This window comes from Homarus americanus, unplaced genomic scaffold, assembly GCF_018991925.1.
Source record: "Homarus americanus isolate GMGI-L3 unplaced genomic scaffold, GMGI_Hamer_2.0 scaffold32929, whole genome shotgun sequence".
NCBI lineage: Eukaryota > Metazoa > Arthropoda > Malacostraca > Decapoda > Nephropidae > Homarus > Homarus americanus.
Genome location: NW_024737097.1, coordinates 1377510 through 1397656, shown reverse-complemented (window position 1 = coordinate 1397656; position 20147 = coordinate 1377510). Strand labels below are relative to the sequence as shown.

General features: G+C 38.5%; 1 protein-coding gene across 1 annotated transcript in view; it reads right to left on the bottom strand.

Annotated features, from left to right (window-relative positions):
* Nucleotides 1-20147, bottom strand: part of LOC121873152 (low-density lipoprotein receptor-related protein 6-like) — a 197415-nt gene that overhangs the window by 73490 nt on the left and 103778 nt on the right. Inside the window, 2 exon segments of the mRNA XM_042376470.1 lie at nt 2534-2641; nt 8815-9003. Of these exon segments, the coding sequence (XP_042232404.1) occupies nt 2534-2641; nt 8815-9003 (297 nt within the window).

Sequence of the window (20147 nt, the reverse complement as noted above, 5' to 3'; positions counted from 1 at the left end):
TTGCTCAAGGATTATAAAAGAGGGAGCTTAGTTTTCCCTTAAACATCTCTTACTTTGCACCAGACATAATAATTTTAATAATTAACTTAGTACATTTGAGTACAGACACACAGACACTCACACACAGACACACACGGGAATTAAAACAAAAAGCATCCAGTGAGGGTCTTGTTGTGTGACTGCATGGGGGTGAATTAAAAGATCAGCTGTTGAGGAGCTTATCGCTTGGCAACGCTGGTGCATGTTACCACTCCATCTCTCTACCGTATATCACGGCCTATAAGACGAAATTTGAACATTAAAAAAATCTGCCCAAAGTTAGGGGGTCGTCTAAACCACCAAGTTTAAAATTCTTACCTCTTAAATATTGTGGTTTAGTGTGTCAAGAGTGGTGATGAAAACATCGTAAGCCACTCACAAGGTCTTACCACTAATTATTTTATACTGAAACTTACGTTTGGCAAGCTGGATTCAAATTAAGATTACCGGTATATTAAAATAATAAAAATGTATTATAAACCTGTCTAACATACCGTAAAAGAGATTTATACCCCTATAATAAACACAGCTATCATCACACACCCCTCCCCATTTGCCAGTGAGGAGCCGTGGAGGTGGTCAGTAATGCATACCGGTATCGGTATATTTACTCATAATAATATTTATCTCCTATAAATAATTGATTTAAATTTTATTTTTTTCCAAAGAATATTCAGTAAATGAGTGCATTAATTCTTGAAACTATCGACGGTTAATTACAGACGCTCAAGTGACGTCACTAGTGTTTACACTACACCAGCTGGTAATATTTGATGCCATTACTTGAAGTGAATTGGCCTTATTTTAAGTAACTAACTATAAATAAATACAAAAATTAAAAAAAAAGATCAAAACTGAGAAATAATATACTGTATGTATGTTGTGTTGTCAAAGTAAGAGGAACAATTGTGTAAGTACGTAATATTTTTTCACTCAAATCCTAATGAAACACTACTGGAGAACATTCCTTTGTCGCAAAACAGTTTATAAATTAAAGAAAATAATTACAGTGTGTTTAATATATTACAGTATATTATAAATAAATAAATAAAACAAATAATTCGGTAAATCTATTTAAAGTAAATGGAAAATAAGCAAACATGTTATTTACCAAGACCCTTCCGTCTGGCTCAGGGTGAGATGTAGGGGAGATAAAGAAGGCTATTTATAGCCCATCAGAAGTGACCAGTACCCTAATGCACCATAAATAATTCATTGAACATTCATTTTTTGTACATAGTATATTCAGTATATATATATATATATATATATATATATATATATATATATATATATATATATATATATATATATATATATATATATATATATATATATATATATATATATATGTGTAATAAATGTATGTAGTAAGTACATACTGGTAACCTTTTTCACTCAAATCCTAATGAAACACCACAATTAGAATACGGTGGTTGCTGTTGAACCACATGTTGTATAAATAGTCACACCACCGAGACGAGGGAACACTCCCACCACGCTTCAGTGACGTCACTAGTGTTTACACTACACCAGCGGGTATAATTTGATGACATTACTTGAAGTGAATTGGCCTTATTTTAAAAAATCAAGGATGGTTGGTAAAGGACTACTGAGTCAGTGGGTAAGTGTCACATTTGGGGTACTGGTCTTATACAGCAAATAGAGCTCAAAAGCTACTTTTTAAATGGAAATTTGGGGGGGGCGTCTTATGCACCCCGCCGCCTTATAGGCCGTGATATACGGTAATCACCCACACCTTTCTGCTTTCTCACTCCATATTTTAAAATGTTATGTAATGTAATGTTGAAGGGATACAACTTTGCTCATTTATACTTATACTTATCACAATCTCCCTAAAAATACTTTAGCTTTTGTGTTTATTCAAGACATCTTCAGGTCATGAGACCCACTAATCCCCCAGCCAAGAAAAGATGACCTGACATTCCATCAAAAGGTCAGTAATATGAGACCACTAATCCCCCACCCTACCTCCACCTGACATAGAGTCAGGACAGGTCCCCCCAAAAATACTTTAACTTTCATCTTTATTCTAGACATTTTCAGAAATTTCTCTTGATTTTCAACCTTGGAAGATTTGTTCCCAAAGATGTAATTTTTGGGAAAATTCCGGCTTTGGGAATGATTTTCCAAGCAAATTTCAATTCCGGCTATAAGAGATTTTTGGGTTTGAGGGATTCCAACTGACGGAGATATTACTATTATTCATGAGATGTCTCACCTTAAACTCTGAGAAATTTGGTAACCTTAGTTCATGGGGATTCAAAATATGTATGATCACCCATAGCTTTTACCTTCATTTCCAAAGATTCAGATAAAAACTAAGTTGAAACCTGAGTGAATGGGTGATTATAGTTTTTATACTCTGGACTTCACATTTACTACCAGGCACTTCCTTTTACCAAGATGCCTTCCTATGAAAATGAAATTCGTGAAGGAATGAGTTGTAGTATCACAAACTTTTGATTCTTACCAGTACATGAAGCCCTGACCAGGATCTAGAGCTAGTGATTTTGGGCTGGCGATGTTCTGCCACAAGAGGACTCGTCTGGATGTCCCATCTAATCTTGCAACTTCAATCCTGGAATTATAATTCTGTGTCAACATTGGAAGAAATCCAAACCTTCATTAAAATTCACACACACACACTTCATGTTTGACCACCGAAGGGTCAAGACGTACCTGGCGCTGCTCTGGCAGCAGCCAGGTCAACTGTTAAGTTGGCCCATACCAACTCCCTTCCCTGAACCTCTCCTCCCCACCGGAATATCAGCAAGTTCTCGCCAGAAGCTACTATTTCATTCAGGAAAGGAATGGAACCAGTGTTAAACAGCTTAAATCAGTGAAAAACAACTCAACAGTAACAGTTGAGATGTACCCAAGCTAACCTTCACACAGTGAGGTCTCAGGTACCCAGTGATAACTGGCCATGAGACTTAACAACACCAGCTATGTGTTAATCCATCCACGATAGGGAGGCCCGGGACACCAGGCCACATGGTGTACCCATGACACCACATAGTGAATGAGTTGCTACAGCATCATGTGATGCCCCTCATAACACCATCTGTGAGGGAATTACTACACCATGTGATGCCCCTCATAACACCATCTGAGAGGGAATTACTACACCACGTGATGTCCCTCATAACACCATCTGTGACTGAGTTACTACACCACGTGATGTCCCTCATAACACCATCTGTGACTGAGTTACTACACCACGTGATGCCCCTCATAACACCATCTGTGACTGAGTTACTACACCACGTGATGCCCCTCATAACACCATCTGTGACTGAGTTACTACACTACGTGTCTGCTGTTCAACACCTCAGTGCACATGATCTACGTGACCTCCACTGTAAACATTAATCTGTTTGTTCACTGTATGTTTTTACCTTTCATTAATGAAGGATTTTGTTTAACCACCAATGTCAATGTACAGTATGTAATAAGTCATGTATGTCCAATGTATATTTTCAGCCTTCGGGCTGCAGAACTTTTTCAATAAACCATTAATAATTATTATTATTATTATTATTATTATTATTATTATTATTATTATTATTATTACACACACACACCTAATACTACTTTGCTGTCACTCAGAATCGAGTATGATGATCATCCAGCTATGAGACAATGAAATGAGTTATTAAGGATGTCACCTATGTGGTGAGTTTTAAGGTGACTAAAGAGGCTGATATGGGACCAGCAGGGTCGTTCACAAATGTTGCACATGAGGCTGACTCCATCTAGTGTGGGAGGGGCAGCGGCAGTATGCTTCCAGCATTCGAGCTTGTCTGCCTCGGTTTGCAGTCAGGCTAACTCAAAAGTATGGACACCTTCTTGTGTGGTGCTCCTCCAAGCGTTGTGGTGTGGAGTAATCGTCTCCCAAGTAAAGGGGTCGATTTGGCACTTTTTCAGATTTGTCCCAAGACTACAGGAAAGCCTCCGATAACGACGGTTCTACTAATGACGATTCATATTTAAGACCCTGGTTAATTTAGGACCCAATCCAATTTAAACCATTATTTTCTTCATATTTACGAAGAAAATAGAATAAAAATAAATAAAATTATATTTTCATATAAATAATAACTAAATCTCGATATACATTAAACAAATAAAAAAAAACACGCCTTGTGCACAGAGGCTGCCGGTCTTGCAAGTGGTGACGCCAGTATCTCTAGTATAAACAGTCACAGGGAAAGGAGAAAAAGTTTCTCAGGTTTCTTACAGCATTTTTGCATTCCTATTCAACATGATCAAGAGAGCAAGTGATGGTAGTGCTGGATAAAAACCTAAAAGAAAGTGGATAAGCTTCGTTGAGAAACTAGATGTGTTAAAACGATGTGAAAAAGGTGAGAGGTCTGTGGATATTATATGGAACAAGCAATGAACATATTTTCTGAAGTAGATCCATGAACAGAATGAAGCATTAAAATGAACAGGGACGTGAAAATGCAAATGACCTCTACATAAAGATGTATAGTGAAAAAAGAAAGCAGCTGTGAAAGGTTCTTTCGACAGCTTTATTGTTCAAAGGCCTAAACCATCAACTTCAGCTACACCATCAAATTCAGCATCATAAACAGCTTCAGCAACAACTTCAGGTTCAGTATCAGTTTCAGCAACAGCTATATCATCTTTATGGAAAGCTACAGCTTCAGCAGAGTTGAACCTGATGACTGTCATCTTAGTAAAACCTCACACATCATCATTGGCTGTCCTTATGTTTTAGACTTTACCACTATTGGCGAGTGGAATTTTTGCTTTACATTCGTAAAACTTATTTAAAACATAAATGAACAGTAAATAAGTGTTGCTTTCATATTCATGTGTAGAGAAACGACGATATGTTTTCACATATACGCAAATATATACGTTGGCGTTCTCAAAGTCTTATTTTTTCTTTACCATCAGTGGTTAGCTACTTCTATTGTTCCATTTATTAACATTATATAATGTTACTAAGAATGTATATATTCATTTTTTTTACATTAAATTTACTACAGCGACAACCAGGGTCTTATTTTCTTCAGTTTCTTGCAGAACCATCGTCCAAGGGTGTAAACACCAACGAAAACAATTGTCTCGTCTCCTCTTGCGTGTTTTAATACAGTTAACCCTCACTTTACGCGGTCCCGCATTCCGCGTTTCCACGTTGCCTTGCCAAAACCTAACGTGCTCACATTACGCGGTACGTGAACCCCATTACGCGGAGTGTGTCCGGTGCGACGCTATTTTTAGATTCGCCCCACCCGCCACCCGCCCGCCTGCCTGCCTGTGCTCCTCGCCTCTCCCTCCTCCTCCCTCCGCTTGGGCAAGCCGCGCGGTAAGGTTGCGCAGTGTGTGTCTTTGTTGCGTTATCACTGACGTCATATGACGTATCGGACTGTGATTGGCCATGCATCCCTACCCCCCTCTGCTGCTAGCTGTAATTGGCTTAAAGTATTATGACGTGTCCACCCGGGGGAGGGAGGGAGGGAGGAAAGACAACGCTTGACCTAGCCGCGGCAGTTTCATCCCTCAAGGCCACACCGTGTAATCGTGCATCCATTGTTCCGTAAAATGGCTTCCGCCGGACCACCACCCCCAGAGAGAAACCTTTCCTTACCTGGACCCAGCGGCACTAAGCCAAAGAAGACACGACGTTCCTTAAGCTACGAGGTGAAGTATACCATCATCCAAGAGTTGGAGAAAGGAACAAGGCAGGTTGATTTGGCGCTCCAGCATGGTGTGAATGAATCTACGATTCGAACAATAAAGAAGGATGCAGCCAAGATAAAGGAGCACATGAAGATCACAAAGTCTACAGGTGCTTCTATGATCAAGTATTTTCACAACCAGGTGCTTCTCAAGACAGAAAAATTACTTGTGAGGTACTTGGTGCGTCAGGCGCGACGGAACATGGCGGTCGACACGCGCTCTGTTAAGGACTACGCACGTGAACTGTACATGGCAGTGGCACGAAAGATGGGAATTACAGAGCCCAAACCCTTTAATGCTTCCTCTGGGTGGTTACAGAGGTTTAAGATCCGGAACAAGATCACCAATATAAACATTGGTGGTGAAGAAGCGAGTGCTGACCGTGCTGCGGCTAGGGAATTTCCTCCGTTTTTACGTGAGATTATGGAGGAAGGACAGTACAGTGACGACCAGGTGTTTAACATGGACGAATCTGGTCTTTTCTGGAAAAAGCTACCTTCCAAGTCCTTCGTTGTAAAGAATGCCAGCAGGATTCGGGGCCGGAAGATGTAGAAGGAACGCTTCACCGTCCTGTTTACCACCAATGCCTCCGGTACCTGTAAGCTCAAGTTATCGGTGATCCACACAGCACGCAAGCCGCACGCCTACAAAACCATGGACATGACCAAGCTAAATGTCCACTGGCTGACCGCACGTAAGGCGTGGATGTTCTCTACACTGTCCCTCTCCTGGTTTGATGACTGTTTTGTTCCCGATGTAAAGAAATTCTGTGAGCGACAGAATGTGCCATTCAATATTTTGTTGCTGCTGGACAACGCACCAGGACACTCGCCCCTATTGTTAGATCGTCACCCCAACGTAAAAGTGGTCTTCCTTCCTCCCAACACTACGTCTATATTACAGCCCATGGACCAAGAGTTAATCTGTAATGTAAAAGCTGCATTCTCAACAAAAAAATTCAAACTCCTGAACGACTACACCAACACCAGGGAAGAGTTGCGTAACCTGAGTGACACCACCACCGATAGCAAGAGCGAAGAAGATGAGGATCAACAGTTGGCACAGCAAAAAATAATGTTCAAACAATTCTGGAGAGTATTTAACATCAAGAAAGCTGTGGACTTCTTGGTGGAGTCATGGGATCAGCTGTCTATTGCTACAATTCGTCACGCATGGAGACATGTGTTGCATGGAATACCAGGTGAGAGGAGGAGTCAATCTGTGACTGGTGAGGTTCAGAATGTTGCAGTAGCAGTGGACCTTGCCAGAGAAGCTGCGCAGACTGCTACAGTTCCAGGCTTCTCCGAGACCACCAACGACGACATCCTGGAGGTGATCAGAGATCCTGAAGTGACTGCCGACGAGATGTTGGAAGAAGATCACGTCAGTGAAGAGGAGGAAGAAGGTGCGTCATTCTCCGAAGAACACAGTTTAACTCAGTGATATTAAGGGTGCCATGGAGTGTGCAGAGAAAATGAAGTCCTTCCTTTCCCGCGACAATGACGATGACCGCTATGAAGTCTTCCATACCCGGCTGGTGCAGGCTATGGAGCCGTACATCACGGTGTACCAAGACAACATAAACACCAGCCGTCAAAAAAGCATAACCGAGTTCTTCGCCAGCAACCCACCACAGCCAGCCCAAGCCAGTGATAGTGAAGATGACTGAATGATTTGTCAGGGAAGCCCTGACAACTGTAAGTGACAGTGATGGTGATTCACCTAGTAATGGTGATTCACCTGAGGGCCAGTAATCTGCCCTCTGCCTCGGAACCAGCCTCCATCCCCGTATGCCGACCCATCTCTTCTACTACCGTAAGTGTTCCACCTAACTTTTAGTTTTTCTAACCTAACCTTTATTTTTCCTAATCCCACCTCTTCTATATTGCTTGTTTTTTCATACCATCATAAAGTTAAGATAAAATTTTTACAACATAGTTGTGTATCGTCAAAAAGTGGAGTTTGGGGGTCGGCCCGGACTCTATTTCAATTAATCCCATATGTTATGTTATTCACTTTACGCGTTTCTCACTTTACGCGGGACCCTGCGGGTTACATTAACTGCGTAAAGTGAGGGTTAACTGTATTCTATGTATTATTAATGAATTGTATTGTTCATTTCACATATATAAGCATTAATTAAATCAAATACATATTCAGTAATAAACAAAAATGAACCTTTTGTTCATATTCTTAATAAAATAAATGACACTGTTTCCTTACTTACATACGTTGGCGTTCCCAAACCATCTCGCTTTTTTCTTTGCCATTAGTGGTTTGCTACTTCTATTGATCCACTTAAAACATATATTTTTTTTTTACATTAATTTTACTACAGCTACAACCAAGGTCTTATTTTCTTCAGTTTATTATGTAGAACCATTGTCACGGGTGTAAACACTAACGAAAACAATGGCGTCCCATCTCCTCTTGTGTGACCATATTATTATTGATTTATATTGTATAAGGTGCATTCATAAACATTATTTGAAGAATATAGTTTGCATTCTTCATAAATTTTATTGTCTTGGGGGAAAAGAGGGTAAAAACCACACAAAAGATATGAAAATGTCAGACATTGGAACGCATCTCATTATTATTGCTTTATTTTAATGGTAATTAATGATTCATGATACGATGATTCACCTTACACTGCAATATTGGAGGACACATTACAATCGTTATTCGAAGCTTTACTGTACATATATATTACCAGCATATAATACCATAGTAGACAAGGAGGGAACTATGAAGAAATCATACAGAACTGTTATGTATCTAAGTATTTTTCACTTTCTTGAAGTGGTTACATTCGTTTCTTTAACACTGGTGGGAATTGTGGTTTACACCTACTTAGTGTGAAATTATTTTAGAAATCAGTGTCTTTATACAAATAAAATCATATAAATTTATTGAAAAAAAAAAAAAAATCCATGATGATTCTAGTTAACCAGAAAGAAGTAATTGACTAACAAGAATAATATATTTCAATTATAGAAATTAGACTTTTAAAAGCTAAAATGTTACTTCAAAACATACCTGCTGTTTCCCATGTCTGCCCAGTATATGTTGCGGGCCAACCAGTCCACAGCCATACCCTCTGGATACGCAAGTCCAAACTCTATCACAGGTTCCATTTGGGACCCATTCATGAAGGCACGAGAAATAGACTTCACAGAAATGTCTGTCCAATACAGCCGATTATCAATACTGTCAAAGTCAATGGCCCTGAAACAACATGGTGCATTAATTTTACTAACAAAATGTGGCTTCAAGTAGCATAAAATTTTTATTTATAATTTAAAAATATCTAATATTCAGGGTGGTCCAATTAAAGTGAAACATGTTGAAAATTAAATAAAAATTCATGAAATGGACAAATTCTTTAAGTAGTTTGCAAGTTTCTGAAAACCTTTAGAAACAATAGTTATTAATGTTTGAAAGTTATGTCATCCAAATGTCCACCCGTCTTTGCAATACACTGTGCAGTCGTTGGCATAAGATGTGCAAGACTACGGAGCACATCTGGAGAAATGGCATCAACCTCCTGGCAAATTCTGGCCCTCAGGTCATCAATATTGTGGAATCGATGAGAATACACCTACTCTTACAGATACCCCCATAAGAAGAAATTTGTAGCTGTCAAATCTGAAGACCGTGGAGGCCACAGAATGTAACCAAACCGGGAAATGATGCGTCCTGGGAAGAACCTATTCCACGGCAAACACACGCTGCAGCACCGACCAACGATCATAGTGCACTGAATCCAAGGACCTGCACCACCAACTGCCACCCCGCTTCCTCCTCCCGCTCAAACCCCAACCCAGTGTTGCCAACCTGAAACTGGTTCACTTTAATTGGACGACCACCCTACAATGGTGTCGCAATAATTTGCAAAATACAAATTCACATTATTAAATTTGCGGTTACAGTAAAATCACCATAATTCGAAATAATTAGGGCTCTAGCTCTTACGAGATATGAGATTTTAGGAATTATGGAATTATGAGAGACAACTTCTCCTGGGGGGACAAGGAAAAGGTTCTTTTCTGTTATCTGCCCCAATCAAAATTTAAACATTTCTAAGTACAGTACAGTAACTGTGTTATGACCCAAGGAGTCGTTTGCCCCTCTATCCAATTCTCGAATCAGAGACTGCGAACAACCCTGGTTCAACTCTCTCCGAATCCTCCCTGTTGACGCTTCCAAAGTGTGGTGGGAAGCTGGGAGTGCGGCGTGAAGACAGTTGGCCACTAACTACTGCTCGCCAAGGTTGGCTGTTCCTCTCTTGGATTTGGCTGTGATATTTAGCGTGGCATCCCACTGCTGTGTGTGTCCTTAGTGAAAGACTGTTGGAACTATATTCCCCTAGAGTGAAAGAAGGCTGGATACGTAATGAGGGAAGAAAATATATCCAGTATCTCCTCTACCATGTGTGTTGTTAGTAATGTGGGTATGGGACAAGGTAATATTAATTAAGTGTTTAGTTTAAATGTTTATCTGCTAACATAATATTGTTTATTGTAACAAAAGTGTTATTTTTCCCTTTTGTATTACTTTGTATGCTTAAATATTTTTCAGTAAACTGTTTAAATTTGTTTACTTTTTATAGTCCTTCTTGGTGGTGACAGCCCAGAAATAGGGTACAGTTGGGTCTTCAATTACGCGGTCAATTGAACCCGTGGAGGCCCGTGTAAAACGAGAAAGGCGTAAATGAAATAACAGAACATATGGGATTAATTGAAATAGAGACTGGGTCTAATCAGATTTGCTATAGGCCTACTAAGAACTAAGACACTGATTATAATATGTAAGCAGGCTGATCAGGTGTTACCGCATTCATCAGGTTTATTTATTTATTGATTCAGTATTATATTTTCATATGATTGGCCTCTTATGGTTAATGGGTCATCGTGATTAACCCTCTACACCCCAGAGCTCGAGACACATAAGTGCTTGAAAACTTATCCTAAGCCTCGGAGGTTTTTACCGAAAAATCTTTGAAAAAAATATATATTTGTTTGAAAAATTGTATGAAACCACAAAAAAATTAAAATTCTTGAAACTTAAGCCACTTTTTTTTAGTAGAAGTTGAAAAAGTAGGAAAATGTTTTGTAACATCTCGATTTCCATTCACATTTTGCTTGTACAGTACAGTAAAGCCTCCGATAACAACGGTTCGACCAACAACCCAATTCAATTTACGTCCTTATTGCATTCGTATTTACGACCAAAATATAATAAATAAAAAAAAATTACATTTTCATATAAATAATAACTAAATCCCGGAAGCTTTAACGAACGGATTCTACTACAAATATTCCTATAACGAATGGTTTTACCTATAAAATTGAGAATGCTAGAACGAACGAAACTCCTACACCGAACGCAGATGAATACGGGACTATTTCGTCCTGCGCATGAATATCGTTGTACCGCGCCTCACAGCAAGAGCATTAGGCGCCATATTGGTTCATTGTGTAGTCAGTGCACCACTGAACTTGTTAAAATTTCGTCTTTTGATGTGGAAATTTGTGTTATTTTTATAACTATTTCGTTATACAAGTATACAATTGTAACAATGAATCGTCAAAAGCGAGTGAGAAAACTAATAACCCTTGAAACTAAGAATAATTATAAATAAACTTGAGAGTGGAACAAGCATTGCGAAACTTAGTGATGAATATGGGATGGCTAAATCGACTATATGTACGATTTTGAAGAATAAATAGTAGTTAAAAAGTGTGCAAGTGGCTAAGGGAATCTCTAGACCTAGCAAAGCAAGGTGTCCTGCATGTTGAGCAACACTAAGGTAAGATAAAGTACCGTATTTTTTACAATTTCCACAGAAAATATTCCGTGTTAAGTGGTTGTATTTGGGGGCCTGGAACGGATTAATCCTATAATGAACGAATGCTATAACGAACGAGGTTCTAGAACCAATTAGAAATTAGATTTGTTATAGCATACCCCACTAGTGGGGTATGCTATAACGAATCTAATTGGTTCTAGAACCTCGTTCGTTATAGGATTAATCCGTTCCAGGCCCCCAAATACAACCACTTAACACTGAAAATTTTCTGTGGAAAATGTAAAAAATACGGTACTTTATCTTACCTTAGTGTTGTTCAGCATGCAGGACAGGAGGCAGAGGGGGAGGAGAGAATTATGGAGAAGAGGTGGAAGGAGAGGAGTCATCCTTCCTAGCCCTCTTTGGTGACTGTCTTACAGGCACTTTGTCTGTTGGTTCTTTTGCTACTTTTTTAAAGAAGGAATCCAGGGTTGGCTGCTTCAACCTTGATTTCTGGACCTTCCAAAAGTAGTTCATCACATTGTCATTAAACACACTGATGGCCTTTTGCACAGAACCAACATCAGGATGATAATCCTCAGCAAACTTAGGCAGTTTGCTCCAGCAAAAGAACACATCCTTGAGATCTTTGGGTGGAATGATGTGGCTTTCCTCCTTGTCCTCATCCTCCCCTGACTCCTCAGAAGTCAAGCTCCACTTCAGTGTCTCATTCTCTTCTTTGTGAAGCTCAAGCAGCAGCTCAGTGGACAGCTTCTTACTGTGCTCTTCCACCAACTCAACATCATCATCATCATCCACTTCCAGGCCCATGGAATTGCCCAGAGACACAATTTCATGTACAACAGCCTCTTCCTCTAACTTTTCGAAGCCTTCAAAGTCTCTTTGAAGCACACATTCAGGCCACAATGGCCTCCAAGCAGCACAAAGACACCTCATAGTAACCTCTTTCCAGGCTGACGCAATTAAAAACACAGCGTCTGCGATATTGAAGTGATTCTTCCAAAATTCCTTACTAACATCACTGGAAGAAGTGGACGCAAAACATTTTCTGAACAGTGCCTTTGTGTACAGCTTCTTAAAGTTAGAAATTACTTGTTGATCCATGGGATGGATGAGAGGTGTTGTGTTGGGTGGCAAGAAGTGCAGTGATGAAGTTGAACTCCTCTGGCAATTCAACCATCAATTTAGGAGGGTGGGCTGGTGCATTGTCCATCACCAACAAAGCTTTCAGTGGAAGATTATTCTCCCTGAGGTATTCCCGAACACTGGGTCCAAACACCTCAATTACCCACTCAGAGAATAAACTCCTGGTCACCCAAGCCTTTGGGTTTGACCGTCACATAACACCAAGGCGGGTCTTCCTAATGTTTTTGAAAGCTCTGGGGTTTTCTGCATGGTACACAAGGAGTGGCTTTATTTTGCAGTCACCAGAAGCATTAGCACAAAGAAGGAGGGTAAGCCCATCTTTCATTGGCATGTGGCCAGGGACAGAAGTTTCCTCCCTGGTAATGTATGTACGGCGAGGCATTTTTTTCCAAAAAAGTCCAGTTTCATCACAGTTGAATACCTGCTGAGAAACAAAGCCTCCCTCTTGAATCACATTCAAAAAAATGTCATGGTGTTCCTTAGCAGCATCCTTATCTGCACTAGCAGCATCACCGTGTCTCAACACTATGTAACTTGTTTCTCCTTCTGAAACCAGTAAACCACCCCTTGGTACCCCTAAACACTGGCACATCACTATCACTTCCACTGGGAGTCTTGGCTTTAAGGTCCTCAAACAATTGTCTGGCCTTCTCACAAATTATAGCTTCACTAATGCTATCACCTGCCATTTCTTTCTCCTTTATCCACACTAAGAGTAAATTTTCCATCTCCTCAATCACATTACACCTTGCTTTGCTAAGTCTAGAGATTCCCTTAGCCACTTGCACAGTTTTCAACTCCTCTTTATTCTTCAAAATTGTACATATAGTCGACTTAGCCATCCCATACTCATTACTAAGTTTTGCAATGCTTGTTCCATTCTCACGTTTCTTTATGATTTCTTTCTTAGTTTCAAGAGTTATGAGCTTTCTCACTTGCTTTGGATGATTCATTGTTACAATTATACACTTGTATAACAAAATATATATACAAATAACTCTATTTCCACATCAAAAGACGAAATTTCAACAATAACAGTGGTGCACTGGCTACACAATGAGACAAAGATGGCGCCTGACGATCTTGTTGTGGGTCGCGGTACAACAATATTCATGCGCCAGGCGAAATAGTCCGGTATTCATCCGCGTTCGTTGTAGGAGTTGCGTTCGTGATAGTATTCTCATTTTATAGGTAAAACCGTTCATTATAGGAATATTCGTAGTAGGATCCGTTCATTATAGCATACCCCACTGTATTCAATTTTTTTTAAATTAAGTTCACTACAGCTACAACCAGGGCCTTATTTTCTTCAGTTTCTTATGTAGAACCATCGTCACTCAAAAAAACAATGCCGTCTTGTCTCCTCGTGTGTGCTTTAATATTCTATGTATTATTAATGAATTGCATTGTTCATTTCACATATATAAACATTAATTCAATCAAATACATAATTAGTAATAAACAATAATGAATCTTTTGTACATATTCTTAAGATAAATGACTGTTTCCTTGAGTGCGCACGTATACATTGGCATTCCACTGTCGCACTTTTTCTTTAATATCAATGGTTAATTCTACTGTACATTAAACAACATTAATTAAAACATACATATTTTTTACATTAATTTAACTACAATAACAACTTATTTTCTTCAGTTTCAGGTGGATAACTGACATTTCGGGTGTAAACACTGACAACAATGTCGTCTCTTATCCTCTTGTGTGTTTTAATATTCTACGTATTATTAATGAAATGTATTGTTCATTTCACATATACTGTATAAAGATTAATTCAATCAAATACATATTCAGTAATAAACAATAATGAATCTTTTGTACATATTCTTAAAAAGATAAATGACGTGATATCCCTAAATGCGCACGTATATGTTGACGTTCCCAATCTATCTGTTTTTTCTTTGCCATTATTGGTTAGCTACTTCGATTGTTCCATTTATTAACATTAAATAACGTTACTTAAAACATATATTCATTTTTTTACATTAAATTTACTACAGCTACAACCAGGGTCTTATTTTCTTGATTTTCTCGTGTAGAACCATCGTCCCGGACTCCCGGCTGTAAACACTAACGAAAACAATGGCGTCCCATCTCTTGTGTGACCATATTATTATTCATTTATATTGTATAAGGTGCATTCAGAAACATTATTTAAAGAATATAGTTTGCAATTTTCATTAATTGTATTTTTTGGGGGCAAAGAGGGTAAAAAGTCACACAAAAGATATGAAAAGGTCACACTTGGGAACGCATCTCATTATTATTGCTTTATTTTAATGGTAATTAATGATTCGGGATGCGATGATTCACCTTACACTGCAATAATTGGAGGACACATTAACGTCGTTATTCGAGGCTTTACTGTATTATGGTGTTCATTGATATGTATTATATATTAAAATAAAGAATAAAGCATGTAGAATATCATGGTATAAGGAAAAATAATATAACACAAAAACTCATGGAATAATTTAAAGGGCCGAGCAGTGCACCCTCCTCTCACTCTAATGGCCAGAGGGACGCCACTCACACGGTGACCAAGACCATCTAAGCCCTAGATTCTAGGGGAAGGTAATAAGGCCCACACAAAGAGAACGACGTCTGTCAAATGGCGTCCATAGTTCAGTCAGTTTCACTGGATAGTTTTTGAGTCATTTGAAAATACAGCCCATTAGACGCCACGATGGTGTCGCGAGGTTGAGACTAAGTTTTTTCGCCTTTTATGTTCAAATCGAGGCCGAGAGGGTTAAGATAAAATCTTCAATAATAAATAAAAAATACAATATGCAATTGTAATACGACTTGAAAATAAAAGGATAAGCTGTATTGGAAGGTCTTCACTCAGAATGCATTCATGTGAGAGCTTTCAGCAGACCAGCTTACAATAAGGTCACTATAACACACTGTACAATATTTTAAGTGAAGATACCTTCCTAACAATGTTATCTATTACCTTTGAGCGTCACATGATGGCTCAGTTTGGCTACTTGTACACTTAGACAAATGATTAATGAATAAACCAGGGTATATGCAGATACACAACACTGAACACTACAATATTACCTAAGTGTTGATAAATACACTACAAAAGTATTTATTAAGTGATAATAAATACACTACTGTACGGTACTAATTTACTAAAAAAAGTGTTTAAGACAGACATTCTGGTAAGCAGCTAAGCCTATCAGTTGTTTGAGCCAAACATTGTGGCCTTTGTTAACAATTGATTCATGGTGTTCAGTGTGGGATTCTTTTCTTTTTTTTTCAGGAAAGTTGATTCTTGTAAGAAAATATTTTATCAACCTGGCACCAAATGAACCTAAATTATTTGAAAATAATGGTGAAATTGCATAAACGTGTTTAAAGGATCTTGGGGGGGGAAAGAGGGAGCCACCCACCCACCCACCCTATCCCTCCTCCCCTCTGCCTGCTGCTCCCAGATATACACGCATCTTCCACATACAATATACCTCTACACTTATTTGTTCTTATTTTTACTTTTATGATACTGTACAGAATATAGTTCTCTCTTTATTCACAAGAGAAATTCTGCGGTTGCTTATGTTACCGCAAGCAGTAGGATAACACTCAAATAAATATTGTTATGTTGTAAGTCTTGTCATGTTTTATTAGGCGTGCCTGCCCGTATTAGAGTATTGAGGTAGTGGAGAGAGAGAGACAGGGTGAAGGATGGTGTTTGTGTGGTAGTAGGGAGGAGTTGTTTGGGTATAAAACACCTGATGCAGGGCCTGATAGAGCTGCACTAACACTTCAGCTCTTCCTATCATATGGTAAACACCCAACCCATTAGGTTTGAGGACTTTCGCCCGTAAGTACAACCAATATTTAAGTTTACACAGGCCGACTGTGTCCATTGTATTGCTTATCATTGTGACAGCAGGGAAATATGGCAAATTAAGTACCCCTTATTGACATTATGATTAGACTAATTACACAACTAAGATAGCTATGATTGTTATGTAATATGTAGTGGACTAAACATTTATGTATGATTACCTACGTATGATTTATTATTTGAATTACTAAGAAGGAATTGTATTCAATAGGTTTGACCGAATTATAATGTTCGCGTTCAACGTGATGGGTCTCATTATCCCTTAATTACTCTAAAGGCGATTACAGCTTACACATTAAAATGTTACAGTAAATAATAACCATCTCGGTGAAAACAGTTGTTGACAGCCAGACTTATGTCTGATTTTCAACCCAGAGTTTCGTTTCATATTTTTTTATTGTTGATGTACAGTGAGTCCTCGCTTAACGTCGGGGTTACGTTCCTAAAAACGCAACGTTATACAAAACATAGTGAAGAGGATCAATTTTCCCCATAATAGATAAAATACAGGAGTTAAGTTCCTGAGCCTCCCTTTGCCCCATGAAATACATTACATATGCAGAAAATCATTGTTATTTCTATAGAAAATAATGCATACATATACAACTACGTACTCACTGATGGGCGGAGGTGATAGAGCGAGTGTGTCGTGGGTAGTGAAGCAGAGGAGGCGGATGGCGGGAGGGGAGGAGGAGGGTGACGAGTCACTGAGACAGCATAGTGCGGCCAGATGAGAGAGGGTGATGCACCGTAAAATGTAGTCCGTGACGACGCAAAATGACATAGTACCGGATCACCGGGACGTTAAACCAATTTTTAGTCTCTAAAGTTTAGCGACGTAGTACCGAAACAACATTAAGTGGGACAACGTTAAGTGCGGACTTACTGTAATACTGTAGTCTTTTAATAACCTTGTTATACACTTAAGAACCTTAGTTGTTGAAGTGCAGTAATAACATACCACCAAATGATTTTTTTAAACAGTTCAGATAGCAGCTTTATCTCCACCACCCTCCATATACAGTCATGCGCCGGTTAACGTTTATTTTATATAATATCTCAGACTAAAGTTAGGATAATATAATTTGCATTGCTAAAATTCTTGCAAGACGGAGATTAATTAGAATACAGTAAAACCTCGATTAACTGACCACATATGGGGGGAAGGGGCCGACGGAGAATCCAAAAGGTCGGTTAATAGTACATAAATTCTACGGAAATAAAACATACATTTTCAAAGTACCTTTCCCTAACCTACCTCATTTAATTCCCTCTATTCATTTTTGTTCATTTGCCATTCAGATTTCAATAGAATTTGCTTTAAAACATTAACCACTTTAGTTAACAAATATGAACCAGCACAGAAACCGTGAATAAAAAATGGAAAAGTCAAAGAACATATGTCATCACGAAAATTGTGACCAAGTCCCAGGTTGCTGATCCAACTTTCTGCCTCATTTACACACAATTGCAGGGTCTCAATTGTTTCTCTTACTATTGACAACACAACAAACATATAGGTACATTGTTTCTCACTCTTGATTTTTTTTTTCATTTTTGCATTCATTTATGGTTCTTTATTACTATTATTATTATTAGCATTAATATTATTACATTATCGCCCCCCAGGCACCAATGTGAGTCAGTGACCTGTGCCTGGGTGGGCTAATCCCTGTATATAAAAAAAAAAAAAAAGGGGAATTCGGGACTGACGGCTAATCCGAAAGTCGGTTATCGAGGGTCGGTTAATCAAGGTTTTACTGTATAAGCGTCATATATTTTGCTCAAGATATAAAAAATGTAGTACATTAGTGTAGTACATTTTATAAAAAAAATTTTTTGTGTTTTTTGTATTTTTGGGTAGATTTACATCAATTTCTTCATTTATTTTCATCCATTTACATGCACACACCATACTAAAAGAAACGTAAAAGAAATAAATGACCTTAGTGCAAAGCTGGAGTGCACATGTACTAATTTGATTACGGTACTAATATTGTTTTGTCTAGTGCAAATTATAGCATGTTTATATTCAAATTAATTAGTATGTTACAAGAATCCCAGCAATGTTAATTATATTCACCCAGGTCATGTCACTGGCTTTTTATAAGAGAGAAGCTTAGTCACTTAAGAACTGATAAATATACAGGTACACGCGTTAGACCTTGGGCCTGTGCCAACTGTCAAACGTACTACCTCCCCTCCCCCCAAGCCCCCTCGCTCCCTCCCTCAACTGCCCAGCGTTGCTGGAATCCTTGTAAAACAGTGAATAACTTAAATATAAACGTCACGAATTTTGCACAAGAGATAAAAATTAATCACCTGTATCACATTACAGTAGTGATTTAAGAGTAAAAGTGTATATGTACGTATATAGTATTCCACATACACGTAAGTATAAATACAAAGTTTATGTGATGATCGGACAACGTCCATTTCGGTTAACGTCACGTTTCCAAGAACGTATCTAGGACGTTAACCAGCGCATGACTGTATTTACTTTTTTCAGACTGGGGTCTGCCCCAACTATTCCAATTTATCAAGAACCTACTGTATTTGTACATGTCTAATAATTTGAAATTTTACCCAAAATAGTCACAGGCACTTCCAGCCCCTACCATAGAAGCACCACAACTGATAATATATGCTTCATATGGAGAATTAAAAAAATGCTCGGCATATTTTTTCAGATACAGGCATGGGTTGAGCATGTATCGCACGTGAATTTTCACGTGTATTCTCTGTCCTATTGAATTTCATTCATTTCTAAATCACGTGGGTCTGTACAAGAAGCAACAGGGGGGGGGGATCGTGTAAACCAAGCCTTATGTTGGAATATGAGAGCTACAGCTAGCTTGTCTGGTTTGAAATATTACTGTAGGGCATTGTAATTTTTCATTTGCAAATAAGTGTGGTATGCCTTGCAAATATCAAATAGGGGTGTTAAAGTATTAATTGCAGATAAGTGGGATTGCTTATCCTTTTGTTTTCAAGTCATATTACATATTGTTTATGAACCATAAACTATAAAAGGCCAATCATATGAGAATATAATTTTGAATCATTAAATAAATAAACCTGATGAATGTGGTAACACCTGATCAGCCCCAGTCTGCTTACATACTCAAGTGTCTTAGTTCTCATTAGGCCTATAGCAAATCTGATTAGACCACTGTACAGTATTCAGTGAGTAAGTGTTGTTATTTTCATAAGATTGTTTTTTTAATGTTCCCTATTTCATAAACTATGTACAGTCTCTCCTCGACTTGCGCAAACCCGGATATACGACGGCCCTGTCTTCTCCTCTGCTTCATCCAATTAATGTAGTCTCCGTGCTTAATTAAAAAATTAGAGGCCCCATGTGCATTCAGCTGACTACATTGAAGGTAAGTGCACTTTATTAATTTTTCATTATTGATTACTTTTACTGTACTGTATTTCATTTTAGAATTTCTATGTATTATTTTCGCCTTTTCAACTTACGACCTGGTCGTCAGGACGGAACCCCGTCATAAGTCGAAGAGAGACTGTACTGTA